Genomic DNA, 17384 nt, shown 5'->3' with positions numbered 1-17384 from the left:
ACATCGAGGGCATCTGCCCATGTGCTTTAGTCTGGGTCCCGCTGTGCGTCCCAATCCTTGGTGCACGCGGTGACCACGGCCACTGCTTGGGTCTGGGAGATCCCGGCCTCGCCCCACCCACAGCTGCTCAGGCCCCTGACAGCCCGGAGTCTTGCTCTGCAGCTTGTGCCCCCAGAGCAGAGGCCTCTGGCACGTGTGGGACAAGGTCACAAAAGAGAAGCTCAGACAGATCCTCCAGGTCAAAGCTGGACGTGGAACAGCCACCTGACCCAACCCCAGCGGTGCAGGACGGTCCCCATCACCCCTCCCCGTACCCGTCCATCCTCCAGAGACGGGACCTCAGAGCAGCGGCCCTGCCATGTCCCCCTGGAAGGGCCTCTGGGGCCTCTCAGTGTCCCTGTGAAGAGGTGCCTGCCCTCAGGGGGCCACCAGTGGGTCCTCTTCTCCCCCTGCTCCTCGTGGGGTCAGGAAAGGGGGGGGCAGGGGACACAGGAACACGCATAAAGGGACTCTCCACTCACCCAAAAAACCGAATCAGTACAGACAGCGGCAAGAAGCAGTGAGAGGCCAGGGGTCTGTTCTCAAGCCCAGAGGAATCAGTGCTTCAAGCATGAGACCTGGCCGGTAGGCCCGAGAGTCCTGGACGCTGGAAAGGGAGCCCGGTGTCCTGAGGACGCGGTGGGCTCTGGGGCCAGCGGAAGGGGCTGCCTTTCTCTCCCGTCTGGTGGGGATGACGGGTGATGCTGAAACTCATGCTTTAATTGGCAAGTACACATCTTCCTTTGATTAATAAAAACGGGAATGTAGATGATTTCTGAATGAAGGCTCCCCATTTGCAAGAGGAAATCTTTCAAAACCTGGGCTCCGTGAAGGCACATGGAGGACGTTTGCTGTGAAAAAGGCCTGGGAATCGACCCTCTTAAAGCACGGAGGGCACAGTTACCCACCAAGACAGGCCGTTTCCTCCAGAACCTTAGTTTGGGATAAGCACACAGGCACTGCAAGACTGGACTCTATTTTACGTGTGAGCCTTTCACAAAGAAAACCAAACCCACTTTGCCTCCGTTCCTATTATGTACCAAGTCCGCGCCTAACACAGGGTCAGTCCCGCTGGCGTGGAGGGCGGGCTCCCAACCCGCTGCTTTCCCAGTGGCCGCTGTCAGAGGATGAGTCCCAGGCCTGATGGGGTGAGGCTGGGCCCCCCCTGCCCGGTCCCCCCAGGTGGCCCTCCGCCCCTGAGCGGGCTCTCCTCGATGGCCTGGGTGCGCCAGCCGCGTGCGCGTGATCCACGGGGAGGCCTTACCTCGTGGGACAGGTAGAAGGCGGCGATGCCCAGGGGCCAGAAGCAGCAGAGCATGGAGAAGACGCTAAGGCCCAGGTGGTCCCGCGGGGGCATCACGAGGAAGTTGTCCTCACTCTCTGTGTCACTGGAGTAGTCGCTCTGCCGGAGAGATGGGGAGGGAGAGCGGGGTTACCAGGGGTCTCTCCATCATCCCCCGAAGCAGGGGTCAGGCCTGGCAAGCCCTCCTGGCAAGTGTGTGTCCCCCACAGGAAGAGAAAAACCCCGAGGACGGGCTCTGGGTTGTTCCACGGGAGATTAAACCTCACAGACCCCGCGGATCTCTGGGATGGGGTGTGGACAGCTGGGTGAAGGGTTGACCGTCGGAGGACGGGGCTGGGTGGGAAGCACACAGGCAGAGTTGGAGCTCACTCTTTGTTCCAAGACTTCAAGCTGGTTTCAGGGCGAGGCAGGGCAGGTGTCGGGGCCAGCACCTGCCCTGAACCCCCTTCTTGCCTTAGACTCTGATCTGAGTAAGGACGTCACTGGGCCTGGTCTCAAGCCAGGGTGTCCCTCCTGTTTTGGTTAATCAAACACGTGTAAAACTGCCAATCAGAGCCTCTACTCAGCCTGTGCTGGAAGCTTCCTGCTGGACTGTTTGTGTCTCATCTGAGAGAAAACAGGTGAATTTGGAGGGGCTCACCCCAATCACAAACAGCGACTTTCTCCAGGGGCCCAGGATGGAAGTGGGTGATGCACTGTCCACACAGTACCCAGCTGCCTTCCTCATGTGCGTGCACACACACACACACACAGATAAACACACATGGACACACAGACACACACAGACACACACACACAGATACACACACGGACACAGAGACACACACACAGACACACACAGACTCACACACATACACACACACACACACGTACACACACAGGCACAGACATACACACACAGAAACACACACAAACACACACAGACACAAACACACACAGACACAAATACACACACAGACACACAAACACACACAGACACACACACACACACAGACACACACATGCATGCACCCCATGGGTCCCAAGCTCCCAGGCATCCCTTCCCAGTGAGGACCAGCTCCTTCCTGCAGGGCAGGCTCTCGCCCTGGTTGGTCACGGTCCCTGGGGTCATCTTTCCAGGACCCTGCAGCCTCCCCTCCGCTGGGCCAGGTCTGCGGAATTCCTGTCTTTCCTCTGCAGCATCACCTACCAAACAATAAGGGAGAGGGAAAGGCCCATCCTCACTGCTGCAGAGAGGGAACGAGCAGCCCTCAGGGAGGAATCTCGCTCGGTGGGATCTGGGGACTGAGGGCTGAGGGGCAGACGCACATCTGCCGGCCCGCAGGGAGGCCAGAACCCTGCCCTTGATGGCCCTCTGCACGGGGTCTGGGGAGGGGACCCTGAAGTGACAGTTGCAGGGCAGGATCTGAGGCCCCCGAGAAACACGGAGGACGGGGCCGAAGGACAGACCCCCCCAGCGGATGCGCGTCATGCGACGGGTCTGGCTGCACCCAAGCGACAGCTCTGTCTGTGGGTACTTGTTCAGGCTTTTGGCTTCTGTGGTTTTTTGGTTTTGTTTTAGTTTCCTAAGGGTTTAAATACCTGGACTGGCTGGATTCTGACTCCACATCTGGAAATAGCTGCTGTGGCTGTTTCTCGTGTTATTTCTATTTTACAAAGGACACTGCTGGGATCTGGGCGGTTACAGTGTCCCCAAACCGCAAAACCGTCTGGCCAGTGGCCGCTTACTCCAGACTTCTGTGCTGTCAGCTGTCTGGCCACCAGCGTCTGGCCACCAATCAACCCCACTGGCCTTAGTTCCTTCTTGCCTAAAGCTGGGGTGTCCTCTCTGTACCCCTTGGCCCCGGGATTTTGATAACCACTTCTCGACTGGTCTGTTGGTGGCCAGTGGCCAGAGTGGTCAGTGGAAAGTTCCCCAATCAGAGAGCAGCGTGGTGTGAGCTGAGGCCACAAACCACACAGGGCTGCCTGGGCGTCGACCCCCATCTTTGGAAACAGCTTCATATGACACCACCATGCCTGTGAAGCAAAGGTTCCCCCCACAAAATCTTCACAGATTTTTCTTTAGAGCATAAGGGAACCACATCTGTAAACTGCAAAGTTGTGGCTACCTGGCACCAAAACAACTAGTCAATTTTCATTAAAATAGGTTTTGAAAAATTCAGACAAATGACAGGGCAGACAAAAGCAGCCCAGCTCTCTGTACCATCTCCCTCCCATCCACGGCAGTGCTGTGGGTGCAAGTGGCCATGGGCATCGCACCACCAGATAGAGGAGAGGAGAGGAGGACCCTGGGGGCGGGTGGCGACGGAGACACCATCGAACCAAGTAGAGAAAACACACCAGGCACAGCAGCTGTTTCTGAAAATCCTCCTCGTGGGGCATTAGCTTAGAATATCTGCAAGGCAGGGCGGACGCTTCCAGAGATGTTCACAGTTCACGTGGTTGAAGGAACAGACGCTACGAGGGGGCAGAGCAGTACAGGGGCTGCCGTCCTCCTCCCCCAGCCCCCCACTGCCCACACAGTCTGCCCTTGTCCATGACCTCCACGGGATTCCCTGTGGAGCCTGCACGGTGCTCCCGACAACACCGCTTCAAAAATGCAACATCACAGAGGACTCTACGTGGAATTCTACGTGGTCATGGAAAATGACGACGTAAATGTTTATTCATTGCCCTGGAAAGATGCGTGTAATAACCGAGGGAAAAACCAGGGTAGAAAGTGGAAGAAGTCATATTTCCTCCAGAAAGTCAGAAATTAAGATGCTTCTGGATGGCGGGCACATCAGTGTTTTTGTTTTTGTTTTTCTTTTTGCATTTCTGGGGTATAGTTTTTCTACAATAAGCAAGGTTATTGGGCAATGAAACTCACCAAGACGCAGACATGCTGACAGGTGGGGGGTCCCCCCGCCCTTCGTCCTCCCGTGGAGTGGGATCCCTCAGGGCTTCCCTGAGGACCTGCTTGGAGATATTGCGTCGGGGGCCCAAGAAGCAGCTGGCGGAGCAGGATAGGAGCTCAGCACAGCACCCAAGCTCCCTGAGATGCAGGTCAGACCCACCAGGTCACTGAGGGTCAAGATCAGAGGCCTCAGCCCACGGAGCCCACGTCTGTGTTGACCAGCAAGGCACCACCACCCCACGGAGCTACTTAAATTACCCAAATCAAAGATGCCCGACGTAGTTCCTCAGCCACCCTACCACCTGCCAGGGGCTCAGGTGGCACAGGTGGCCAGTGTCCATCACACGGGACAGCACACAGACTGCACATAGCAGGTACCAACAGCACACGTGTTGAATGCATGAAGAATTCCCAAGTGCCCTTAGCCGACACGGACAGCACCTGAGAAGCAGCCAGCCTCCAGGGTTTGCCCCGAGCGCATGGGAGGAACCGGGCCCTCATTCCACGTGGGCAGTCAGCCCCGCTGCCCCAGGCTCCTCTCCTTCCTGTGAGCCCTAGGGTCCTAACCGTCCATTCAGGTGGGACCACAGTGGGAGGATGGTGACTCGGTCAGGTTCAAGGCTGTCTCACCCAGGGCAGCTGATGAACAGAACCGAGGACAAAGGCAGGTGGACACAGCCCCCCATCCTCCTCGTGTCGGTCACAGACCCTCCAGATGTTCTGGGGGTGCAACATCCCGTCCACATAGGAGGAGTGAGGAGTGTGGGTGAGTTTTGCTGACACCTGGAGCTTCCACAGCCACAGACGGAAGTGCCTCTCCTGACCACTGTCTTGGTTGTGAGCCCTGAGTCCTTGCAGGGAGGGCACTGGGCCATACTCCCTCACCTGCACTGTCGAGGTAACCCCACTGGTACACTTGTGTCCACTTGGGAGTCTTCCATGGGCAGGTGAGCTATGGAAGCCCAGATCCCTCAGCACTCGGCAGAATCCTCTGACCCAGGCTCCCCTGGCACCTCAGGCCCACTGGCCTCTCCTTTACCCGGAATCAGATCAATCAAAACCAGACTCTGCAGGGGACCCACTCTGTGTATTTCACACAGGGTCACAGATGCAAAGATGTGCAGGGGTCTGGGGGCTCAACAACATGGAACCTGGGGGACATATTTTAGTATCTAAACACGCTGTGCCCTAAATTCTACCAGGAGGCTGTTATTCAACTTTCCTGAATTAATTTAAACACCGTTTTCTCACCAGCTATGGTCTTCAATCTGATGGTTGGGTTACGATGACAGGCTCCTTCTAAGACTTGCCCTTCTTGTGATCTGGAAGTGCTCAGGGGTCCTGAGGACAATCCTACAAAACGTTCTCAGGACCCGTCTTAGTTTAGTTCCCCCAGAAGCAGATCTTGAGTCAAGGACTGTGTGCACTTGTTTTCTTGGTAGAGGACCACGGGAAATGCTGGCAGGGAAGAGGGGAGGTGGGACGTGGCCAGACCAGAGCCAGTAAAGGGCGTATTACCAAGGCAGGTCCTCTGTGGGCGCCTGGAGCCTGGTCCCTCTGGGACCACGGGGGCCATGTGGTGGGGGGAACCCCCGGGGAACCACCTCCTGGCAGTTTTGGAGAGTGCCTGGGGGCAGAGGTTCTCCCACATTGCAGGGAAGGCTTCAGGGCCCAGAGAAGGTCCTCAGGTGGGCAGAGGCCAGGCCAGGGGGCTTCTCCTGCAGGGGTGATACCTGGGGGTGGGCTGAGAGCATCCGCTGCAGAGGCTGTGGAAGAACTGGGGGGTTAAGGCACCCTAAAACTTCAATCAGGGCAAGACCACCACACTCAGCGCACGTCTGGGAGGGTGAGAAGATGGGGACGCACAGGAACGTGGACATCCAGGATGATGAATCCCATCTACCTCCAAATAAACAGGCACAAAGAACAAATACACATCGTGCGTTTTCAAAGACAGAAGACCTCGTTTAAAATAACACTACACGCATCAGGTAAAACCAACCTGCATGTAGCAAGCAATCAACCTATGTTGGAAATTATATTATTTTTTCACTCTCATGTTTTTGTTTTCACAGTGTGGATATATTCAGGTTGTTCACTGGACTTCAGATTTTGTCCAAGAAATTGTGATTCCCCTCTGAAGGCCCCTTGCTCAGTAAGGACGTGGGGGCAGCATGTGCAAAGGCCCTGGGCCGGGAATGAGCACTGTACACATGCAGAGCTATAGGGAGTGAGCGGACTTGGTGTGGGAGAGGGGCCCCCAGCAGACCGTGTGGATTGCGGGCCGCTTTCCACTGCTGCGACCAGGGCTTATCCCACATCAGACAAGAAACCAGGAAATACACACAGACACAGTCCTCTAGGACCAACCACAGGTGTGGGTGTCACAACCGAGACCAGCCCTGGCATGTCGATTTATCACCTGCGGATCCAGTTTCTAAATGTGAATCCCTGCCTCAAACCTGCATTATTTCCACGTGTGATATTCTGCACCTAAGAGCTACATGTACAACTCTATAAGGTGGTGGTCGCTTCTTTAGATCTTCTTGCTTCCCCTTTATGTTACGTTTGCCAGAGGGTAACCTACGGTTTGCAGATGGAAAGTCCAAGTTATTGATAATTTTGGCACCATGGGTTTGGATTGGTTTGAACTAGGACTTGACTCTCAGAGTCACGTGAGTGCAGGGTCAGTATCTGAACTTTCATGGCCTGGGTGCTCTGCTGGCCTCACCTGGTCCAGGTGGAATGATGTTCATCCTCACTTGAGAAAGGAGAATGAAAACCACACTAAGATACTATGTTTCACCTATCGAGTTGTCAACAATGAAAAAGCACAACCAGCCATCCTGTCAGTTAGGCTGTGGGCACACAGGCTGGCTGGATGCAAATTGGTGACACCTTAGGAAGCAGATCTGTCGACATGCAACACAATTAAATACGTGCTGAGTTTTTGGTTCAGTAATCTCAATTCTAGGTATTATTCTGAAGATTCACCTCCAATAATAGAAAAATACATATGCTCAAGGTTATTCATGGCAACCTAGTATGTAATTGCAAAATATTGGAAACGACCTAAATGCCCATTCGAAGGAGAGTGGTTACATAAACTATGAGGCATCTACCGCATGGGATAAAGCGCAGGTGAAAAAAGAGTGTGTGGTCGTGGTGCGAGCTGTTTGGGTTGGATTGAGGATGTTAGTTTCTATCTATCTATAAGTAGATAAAAAATAAGTATGTCTGTGTACACACATATGGTTACACAGATGTGTTTATGTACCTATGTGCTACATGTTTCTCCTGGCTCGGTCTGCCGGAGGGCCTGGGAACAACGCGCCCACCCCCCAGGCGATGAGAAGACCCAGCGCCCGGACGTTGGTTTCTAGACACGGCTCTCCAACACAAGGAGCCAGGGTGCTTTGGAGAAACGGCTGATTTCAGGGTCAGGGCTGTCAACATCCGAGACAGACCTGGTACAGCTCTCTGCACAGGAAATAATGATAAAATGGCTAATGGATGACAAGCTGTGTCAAAAGGACACAGAGCCAACCAGAAGGGGTGTCTGCTGTCAAATCTGTAACAAAGTGAGAATAAACACACAGTAAACACCATAATGGATGGACAGGAACACATAAAGTAAGAATCAATGGTCCAGCCTGAAATGAAGTAATAAATGCCTACAAATAAATACGGGGGAAGGGAAAACTCTTCCCCACAGCTGAATGCCAGCTAATAAATACAGAAGGAACGGTGGGGTTAGGAGCTTGTGAAGGACGTTAAGACCAGTAGGTGAACAACCAGTGACAAGCAGGATGGCCCATCCTCACACAGCACCTCCTGCAAAACACTGATCAATTCCAGAGAAACGTGGCTCAGCCAGGAGACACTTGGCAGGCACCGCCTGCAACATGGGATGGAGTCACCACTGGTCACGGGCACGTGCACCAGGGACACGCCAGCGACACGACATGGGGATGCAAGCGTCTCCTCCACAGCGGTCCTGCCCAGAGCGCCGTCACCTGAATCCAAGCAGCAGGATCACCAGACGACCCAGAGGGAGGGTTCCCCTGTGAAATAACCGACCTGTACTGTCCAAGCATGTCAAGGGAATGAGGGTGGTGACAGAGAAGTTTCCAGATTACAGAGGACTAAAGAGGCACAGCAAGAAAATGCAAGGTGGGCTGCTGAACTGGATTCTGGGCCTGACTTTTTTTCCTTTTGCTATAAAGGACAATATTGAAAGAACTGGGAAAATGTACATAAAGTTTATAGATGAGATGACAGTATTGTAACGATTTTAATTTCCCGACTTTTATAATTGAACTTGTTTTTAGAAAATACAACTGGCTCATTTAGGGGTAAAAGGACATCTTGTCTGACACTTTCTTGCGAAGAGCTCAGGCAAACATATGTACGTTGAGAGAATGGTAACGCATCCATGGTAAACTGTCAAGACTGAAGGAAACCAGGTGACAACCATATAGGGATTCTCTGTAACGTTCTTGCAATTCTTCTGTCTGAAATTATTTTGAAAATAAAAAGTCAAAAAACCCCTCACACATGTGCTATTTTAGGAGGAAAAAAATTATACTTTAAATTGAATTTTTTTCTTTTGGGGATTAAAAATTGCATATACTTTTCCCTGTTTTTTCATTATGCTTTAATGGAAACACTGTGAGCGTTGCAGGGAAAAATGAAAAAAATATCAAATTCACTCTTTTCATGACACATGAATAATTCATTTTACACTGGTATTTCATCAAGTTCGTCCTTTTTATGTTTCCACAGAGAAGCTACTTAGTAGTGTTGGATGTCACACACTTGCCCTCAGGAGCTCAGAGACCTGCGGAGCCAAAGGCGACTTCTGGAACAAAGCTGGGGCATTGAGCAGTCAGAAGGCTGCGCGTGCCCACCACTGGGGCCCAGGTGGCAAAGGGCTCCCGGGCGAACCTGGCAGCGGGTGGCTCACTAGGGCCCACAGGGATGCTGCCCTCGGCTGAGAGGCGAGGACGGTGGAGGGCTCAGTGGAGCACACACCTCCCAGGAACAAGCTGTGGGGATACAACTTCCACCCACCCGTCCTCACCCATCCGTCCACCCACCAGAAAGGCCCTGATTCCCGAGGAAGTGCAGGAGCTACTTGGTGCCACGGGAGGGGCAGGTGGGAACCACGTGCCTTCCTCTGAGAGGCTGGCGGCCACCTCCCTCCACGGACCCTCGCCTGCCCTCCACCCTAGGCTCCAGAAGCCTCTCTGGCTTGAGTGGGAGTCACGTCTGTGCTGCTCCGGTGAGGGCAGACTGTGGATCCCCCGCCTGGCTTGTCTGATGTCTCTTCATCTTCTCATAGCGTCAGGTACTGGCCAAAGGCACCAGCCCCTGTACAGTGTGAGGCCCTTGGAGCTACGTCTCCCATCTCTGCAGCAAGGAGAAAGCCGTCTGCCCGAAACTTGGGAGCGGGGACCCCAGAGCCCGCCCCCCTTCAGCCCCTCGCCACTGACCATGGCCACTGCCCTGCACATTTGCATGCGCCTATGGCCCAGGTGGGCTCCCTAGTTTGTAAGAATGAGAATATCTTCTAAACCAAGGGCTGCCTCTGTGCAAGATCCCATTACAGAAAACCTCTGGTTGTATGTCAAGGCACTGGCTGGGCTGTTCTAGGTCATCAGATACCAGCCGTGTTTTTAAAAATCACTAATTTCCCAATTTTCTTTACTGTTTTGAAATATTCTGCTTTATTGAAAGGAAAGCACATATTTAAATTATATATTAGTTAGTTTGAAGATTATAGAGTATTAAAATTCATTAAAGATGGCCTTACACAATATGTGTATGTATGTATACATATAGATTATTTCACTCTGTGTGTGTGTGTGAGATGTGATGTCACATCTAAAAACTCTTCAACTAAGTCTAGGTCACACAGAGATGTATATGTGTATACACACACACACACACACACACACACACACACACACCCTTTGAAACAATTTTAGACTCACATAAAAGTTTCAAAAATAGAGCAGAGTTCCTGTAGGGGCTGCAAAGATAGAACAGAGTTCCACATCCTTGACCGCCACCTCTTACATAAGCATGACCCAGCACCTAAATCAGGACACCGACTCTGTCCAGTGCAAGACCCCTGACCAGCCCCCTCAGCATGAGGTCCCGAGGGTCACCAGGCTGCTGGGGGCGTCAGCAGTTCACTCTGTTTTGTTCCTGAGTGATTTTCCACGATAGGGAGGGGCCGCTGTGTGTTCGTCCGTTTGTCCACCGAAGGTTGTTTCATTCCAGTTTTTGATTCTTACTAATAAAGGCTGTGACGCATTCATGCAGGTTTCTGTGTGAACATAGGTTTTCATTTCTTTAGAGTAAATACCCAGGAATGGGGTTGCTGGGTTGTTCGGTGTTGGTTCTTTTTTACAGGAAAATGACCAATTGCTTTCCAGAGAGGCCTTCCCGCTTCTGCCTCCTCACCAGCACTTGGTGGTGTCAGGTCTTGGCTTTCCGCCATCCTAAGGGCTGTGCGGTGCTCTTTCATCTTGGCTTTAGTCTGCATTTCTCTGAAGGTAGTGATGTTGAACATCTCCGTGTGCTTATTTGCCATTTGTATCTCCTACTTGGTGAAGTGCCGGTTCTCTCCATCACGTGGCAGCTGGCTCCATCCAAACTCTCCCGCAAGTCCCTGTCGCCCTTACCTTAGCTCCGCCTCCCAAATGTAGACGCTCTGCCTGCCACGTGGACTCCAGGGGTTACGAGAAGGGACTCAAAGCTGGCAGATCAGTGGTTGGCCTCCTGTGGGCACGCAGCCCGTGCTGAGGACAGCAGATGGGGCTGTTATGGGGGCACAGTTCCAGCTGGAACAAAGGACAGAGCTGTGAGCCCGTAGGAGCACACTGACCTCCTGTGCACACGGCCCGAAGCCAGGACATAGCCCAAGCCTCCAGCAGCTACCCAGCTAGAAGCTCACCTGCCTCCTCTGTGAAGCTGCACCGGTTGCTGCATTTCTAGAAGATAGGTGTAGAGGATCTCAAGCCATTCTCATCTACCCCCCGCCACCCTGAGGCTAAGCGTGAGGCAGTGAGGACTCATGGAAAGAGACTGGCCGGGGGAGGGGGCCGGAGAGAGGCAGCCAGTGGTGCAGGTGCCGCCTGGCAGCGCCGGCCGGCCTCGGGGAGGGAGGGTCCAGAAAGGGGGTCAGGGAGCTCCAGTCTGCTTCACAGGGGGCAGATCACCTCTGGATTATCCATTTCTCGACTCATTTCAAGAGGGATTCAGAGCGACCAGGATGGTGAGGAGAGTAAAGCGATGCCCTACCGGGAAGAGGCGGGACCCCGGGGAGGGCAGGGTTGGGGGTGAGCATTGTCTCCATGTGTTAAAGGCCATCCTTAGAAGAAGGAGAGATGGGTCCTCGGGCATCCAAAGGGGTACAAGAGGCGGCCCATCTCTAGAGAGGGAAACGTTTCCAGAAAGGGTGAGTCTTGTACCTTCTCTGTCTGTGAAGTGGGTTAGAAGCCGCCTGGACCACTGGTCAGCAGAGCTCTCTGTTCTCACTGCTCACACAGTGTGGTCCAGGGGCTGCAGTGTCGGCCTTGCTGGGAGCCGTCAGGAATGCAGATGCCCAGGCCCCACCCCAGCCAGCCGGGACCTGCCCACACGGAGGCTGCCAGGCTCAGGAGAGGGTGTTTGGACGGGGAGTCACGGGGCATGCTCCATCGCTGGGGGCGGGGGGGCGGTGTCTCTCCACCGTCGTGTGTCAGGAATGTCCCCGGTTATCTGCCCTGCTACCTACCTCTGGACAAGCGTCCACTTCAGCAAGTAAACAACAACGATGACAAACTGACTGTCACTCCCTCTGTTCTCTGTCCTCGTCCGTAAGAAGCACCTCTGACTACGTCCCTGTGACCCGATGCTGGTCCTCCCCAGAGGGATGGCGCGGCTGTCACTGGGCGCTTCGCTCCCGCTCGACCCCACGGACACACTGAGGACCGGCCGGGGGCTGAGCAGGGCTGTCAGGGCACCGGCTCCTCTCCTCCCTTCCCCCTGCAGTTATGGGGCAGTTCTGTCCGGCTAGAATGACCTCACGATTTCTCTCTTTTCTAATGAAACGCCAATGGCCCTGTGTTCATAACAGTCTTCATGTCGTGCTTTCTCCTTAGTCCTTAGTTGGAGCCTGTCTTTGTTTTTGTGGTTTGTGGGAAACGTGGTCTGCTCTTGTGTTTCAGCACAGAGTCAGCTGCTGCCAGGACGCCCCGCACGGAGGCCCTGGGGCTGCCGCAGGGCCTACGGGGCGCCAAGTACCAGAGGCCCGGGTCCCGCGTCTGCTCCGTGCACTTGACGTGGGAGACTTTTTAAAGCACCTCCTTAAACAAAGTCAAGGTCACATAAATGCTCACCAGGAAGACCTCAAGGAGCCTGGGTGCTCACACAGGTAGAGTCTGGCTTCATTTCTATTGAGAAAAGCATGACACTGACCAGGGGGGCTCCTCTGACAGTCATTTATTTACTAAGAAACCAATCAGCACAAAGGATCATTAGGTGCCCACTCGGTGCTGAGCTTGGGGGTGTATCCAGGAGCTTCTGTCTCTGCTCCTTTCCCAGGAGGCTAAAATCCACTCACCCACAGCCCCCGGGGCCATGGGGGCACCGCCCATACCTCAGGTCCCCAGGCCAGGCTGGGCCCCCTCTGTGCTTTGTCTGAAACCCCCTCCTTTCTCGACACCCTGCCCCTTGCCCCCCCGCTGACCGGCTGGTCTCCCAGGGGACGTTTCCTAGTAAATCACGTGCTCATGAATCCTCGCATTGCGTCTGCTTCTGGGAAACTCAGCCTAAAATGGCTCGGCCGTGTCCGACACGACAGAAAATCATCAAGTAAACACACACACACACATAAACAACGGCATCTCAGCACTGCGACCTGGATGCTGGCGAGAAGGCAGCCAAGTGAAGGGGAGGAGAGAACACTCTGGGTCCGGGGGGGCTGCAAAGCCGCCTGGGGGCTGGGAAATTGAGGGGGACCAGGAGGCTGGAGGTGGTGGGGACAGAGCGAGAGGCGAGGCGACGGGGGTGGGCGACTGCTCACAGGGCCCCCGCGTGTCTGCATTTTATTTAACTCAGTTTGGGTGATCTGCTACCTAGCGATGTATCAAAGGGATCAAAGCAAAAGTACTAGAAGAGGAGACACAGTAACTGACTAGCTTACCAAAGGCTTGAAAATCTCCCTATTTTCTAGAAGAAACACGAGAGGAAAATCCCATACAATCTACCATATTGAACCACGTCCAGATTTCACGCAGCCTGGGCCAGCAGAGTACGGGATGGTTTGCTGTAGAGACAGGTATCCTCTGGGATCTGACCTCAAGTTACAGCTGTCCCCCCCCACTGCATCCCTGACCCTCCACCACCAAGCCTCCCTGAAACACCACTGCTTTCTCCGCTAAATCCTTCCTGAATCTGCATTTTACAGTGTAGACCTCTCTGGGTAACGTCTTATGTAAGGGTATGACTCCAAGCAACATGTTCTGTTTCTAAATATACTTCTTTCCACTCTGAGGAATGTTCCCTGACTTCTCAGTTTTACCTGTTTGATGATTACACAGACGTCCCCCAGACACCTTGGCGGTTCTCACCTTTCCAGACTTGTCCACACGGCACCACTGCAGGCTGGCGTACATTTTGCTTCATACGACATGAAGACTTACAGGTGCCTCAGATGAACCGTGCAAAGGGAACATTTTCCAGCTATCACTGCTGTCAACAGCACGCATGTCCTGCTGTGTGGATTTATTCTTTAACTGGACAAAGGCTGTTTTCCTAACTTGGCCTCGTGTTTCTCCGGTGACGGGGCTGTGGTGCACAGTGTGGTTTTCATTATCCAGGAGGAAACAACCTTCCTTCTGGGACCCTTGCCGACACCCAGGCCAGGCCAGGTGGGACCATCCTGCTTCCTCCCACCTGTGAACGGGGACAGCACCCTCCCTGGAGACAAGCCTGACAGGAATCCTCAGCACTTTGCACAGTGAGACCTCTTTCTGGCCTCCTCCGTGTCTGTTTCCTCCAGGTGAGTATCAGCACCAAGCACCCACTGCCCGGGGCCACGAGGAAGACGTTCAGGCTCTCCATCCGGAATGATGGAGTCTCCCTCACCTGCTAACGATCTGAGCAATCTGATGATCCTCACACCAGCCAAATGCCTCTTGTTACAAAAATCTAGCTTAACCTCAGCCCACGAGTGCCAGCCACCTGCACCCCCTCCCCAGTGTTAGTTTCTTTTTGCATCTCAGAATTCACAATGCACCCAAACTAGCTCTGTGTCAGTCCTGTGAGCTTTTCCTTCTGTTTTTAGGAAACGCTGTGAAATGGTTTGTTAGGGAAAAAATGGAAAATATTGGCAGTCATGAAGTTGGGCTCATCCTGGATTTCTGTGGTTATTCTGCCACTGTTCCCCAGCAGCAGGACGGACAGAAAGCTGAACAGACCATAATATGGGGCGACACTTCCCACGAGTCCCTTAAAAAGGATGTGGTCATCACCAATACTTTGAATTCAAAGGATGTGCTTCTTCTAACAAACTGGAATGCTGATGGTCACTTTCTGATGACATTATGATGTGGTAGGTGGGAGATGGTTTTTGTTACCATGGGCCAAGGTTAAATGGCATTCCCTGGGCTCCAGGCCATGAAGAGCGTTTTCTGCACGCGTGGAGGTCACTGAACGCAGGAGTTAGCGGCAGGCCCGTGAGGAGACACGTTTCATGCACCGTTGAGCAAATTTGCCCCTCGAGGACTCCAAAGGATCCTCTTGGTACTGGGTTTTGTTCACATGAGTATTGCTTGAAATAGGTGGACCTTTGGCTAAGCTTGGGGAAAATTTATTAAACCACAATTTGGTTTAGAAAACCACATTTTACTGGTATTTGTTCAAAACTGAGTATGGAAGAGATTCACCAAAGTCATGGGCCCGCCTTTCACTGTTATTCAAACCGCATTTACCGTGTTAGCGCGTTCAGCTCACAGCTACCTGTAAATATGTAAAAGCTGATTTCATTACAATAATTGCAGTCTTACAACGATGAAAGATTCCAGTTCCAGGTGGCCACAGATACAAGGACAGCTCTCTCCCACTTGCAATTCTGAGCAGGGGCTCAAAAGCCGCAGCCGAGAGATCAGTGTGAGCTTGAACAAGTAAAAAGGCTTTTATTTCCTTGGCATACAAATTTGGTTTGATGTCCCAACCTTCTGCTTATCGGAAAGTGTTTCAGGGAAATGTGACGAATGATCCCCTTGTGTTCTTATGACAGATGGATTTATTACCTCAGAGATTCTCTCCTCATCAAACGGCTATAATTACATGCTCCAGTGCCTTTTCCTGGCACATGTGAGATGAGAATATAAAGCTATTGATTTTTATTTTGTAAGAAACATGCCGCAAGTCCCACATTTATATGAGAGTTTTCCTTGACATAGAAAATTAAACCGGTAAATAGCACACTGCTGTTCCAGTCATGTTTATATTTCACACAATCTTTTTGAATTTGTCTTTGGAAATCATAAGTATGTAGGACACCCTCAAAATGTTTACTTCGGAAAGGTAAATTTAATTTCCAGATGAGAAGTTATTCCCACAGGCCTCTTTACAGGACGAGGTGTTTGCTGCAGTTTGAACAGTGCTAGATAAGATGTGACTATAAGGAAATAAAACAGATTTCCTGTGTGAATGATCCACGCATAGATCCAAAAGAAACTGGAATATCTAAATACATTTCTTTATTTACAGACTGTCTCAAGGGAGGAAAATGAGTAATTTAATTTCCTAATGCTGTAAGTGGATATATGTCATATTATTTAAAGATAATTAATTCGATTAAAATTCTTAACCTAACCACAAGCCATCTGTGGGCATTTGAACATATTCTTGTCCATGTCTAGTGCCTGCTGGAAAATGCATCTAGCACTTCAAATAATATCCTGCAAAACTTCTGGTATAACAGAGCCAGGAGGCAGGCAAATCCTGTCCCTGAGAAATGACTGAACAGAATTGTCAAAACAGCCTTGTCAGGGCACTCTGCACTGACCCAGGGCCAACAATAAACTGAGGGGTGTGTGCTTACCAACCACCGCTAAATTCTGAGTCAGAATGGTGTGAGTCTGGGGTGTTCCTGCTCTGGGCTGATCCAAATCCACCACCAGCTTGGCCACGAAGTATTTCTGCTAGGATGGGGCTACCCTTGGAGACCAGAAGCTTCACTGCTAGAAGGAGCTGAATTGATTGGGGAGCACAGGGTGGAAACTCCAGTCCCAGGTACAAATTGGAAATCTTGCAGCTCTCCCAAACTATGGCTCTAGTCCTGGTTGGGCCAAGTGGCAGACAGCAGGATAACTCAAGAATTTAACAAGGAGCTCCTGGAAAGGAGAGGACCACAGGGGCCTGGGGAGCTCTCCTCACATCCCAGGCTGATGTGAGACTGTGAAAATGCATATTTGCCACCAAAAGGCAGTAAGAAGAAAAAGAGAGACAATAGTAACAAAACCAAGAAACATGTAGAAAACAAAAATCAAAATGGCAGACGTAAATCCAACCATATAAAAAATTACAGTTAATGCAAATGGATTAAATACTCCAATCAAAGGACAGAGATTGTAAGACAATTAAAAAAACAAGACCGACCTATGTGTTTTCTATAGAGACACTATAAATTCTGAGACAAAAATAAACTCAAAGCAAAATGATGGAAAAAGATACCTCGTGCAAACTGTAATAATAAGAAAGCTGTAGCAGCTATACTAATGTCACACAAAATAGACCTGAAGACAAAAAATATTATTAGACACAAAGACTGGCATTTTATAATGATAAAAATGGTCAATATTCCAGCAAGATATAACAATTATAAATGTACATGCACCAACCAATAGAGCCCAAAATACATGAGGCAAAAACTGACAAAACTGATGAAACGACCAGGAAGATAAGCAACAAAGAGAAAAAACGTGAACAGCATGGCCAACTCAACTCAACAAACATTCATGGGTTCTTCACACAATGACAAATACAAGTTCCTTCACAAATGCACAAGGCACATTTCCCAAAACACACTGTACGTTAGGCCACACATCACATCTCAGTAAACTTAGAAGAGAAATTATACAA

At 51.7% G+C, this 17384-nt stretch overlaps 1 protein-coding gene across 9 annotated transcripts in view; it reads right to left on the bottom strand.

The window, feature by feature from the left end:
- The window catches only part of SYNDIG1 (synapse differentiation inducing 1), a 117020-nt gene that overhangs the window by 32708 nt on the left and 66928 nt on the right, over positions 1-17384 (bottom strand). For all 9 annotated transcript variants that reach the window (XM_057529825.1, XM_057529829.1, XM_057529830.1 and 6 more), the window contains one exon: positions 1304-1441. In XM_057529825.1, the coding sequence (XP_057385808.1) occupies positions 1304-1441 (138 nt within the window). The remainder of the gene's footprint in view (positions 1-1303; positions 1442-17384) is intronic.

The sequence above is a fragment of the Balaenoptera acutorostrata genome, chromosome 15, assembly GCF_949987535.1.
Source record: "Balaenoptera acutorostrata chromosome 15, mBalAcu1.1, whole genome shotgun sequence".
NCBI classification, from domain to species: domain Eukaryota; kingdom Metazoa; phylum Chordata; class Mammalia; order Artiodactyla; family Balaenopteridae; genus Balaenoptera; species Balaenoptera acutorostrata.
This window is presented reverse-complemented; position numbering and strand designations above follow the sequence as displayed.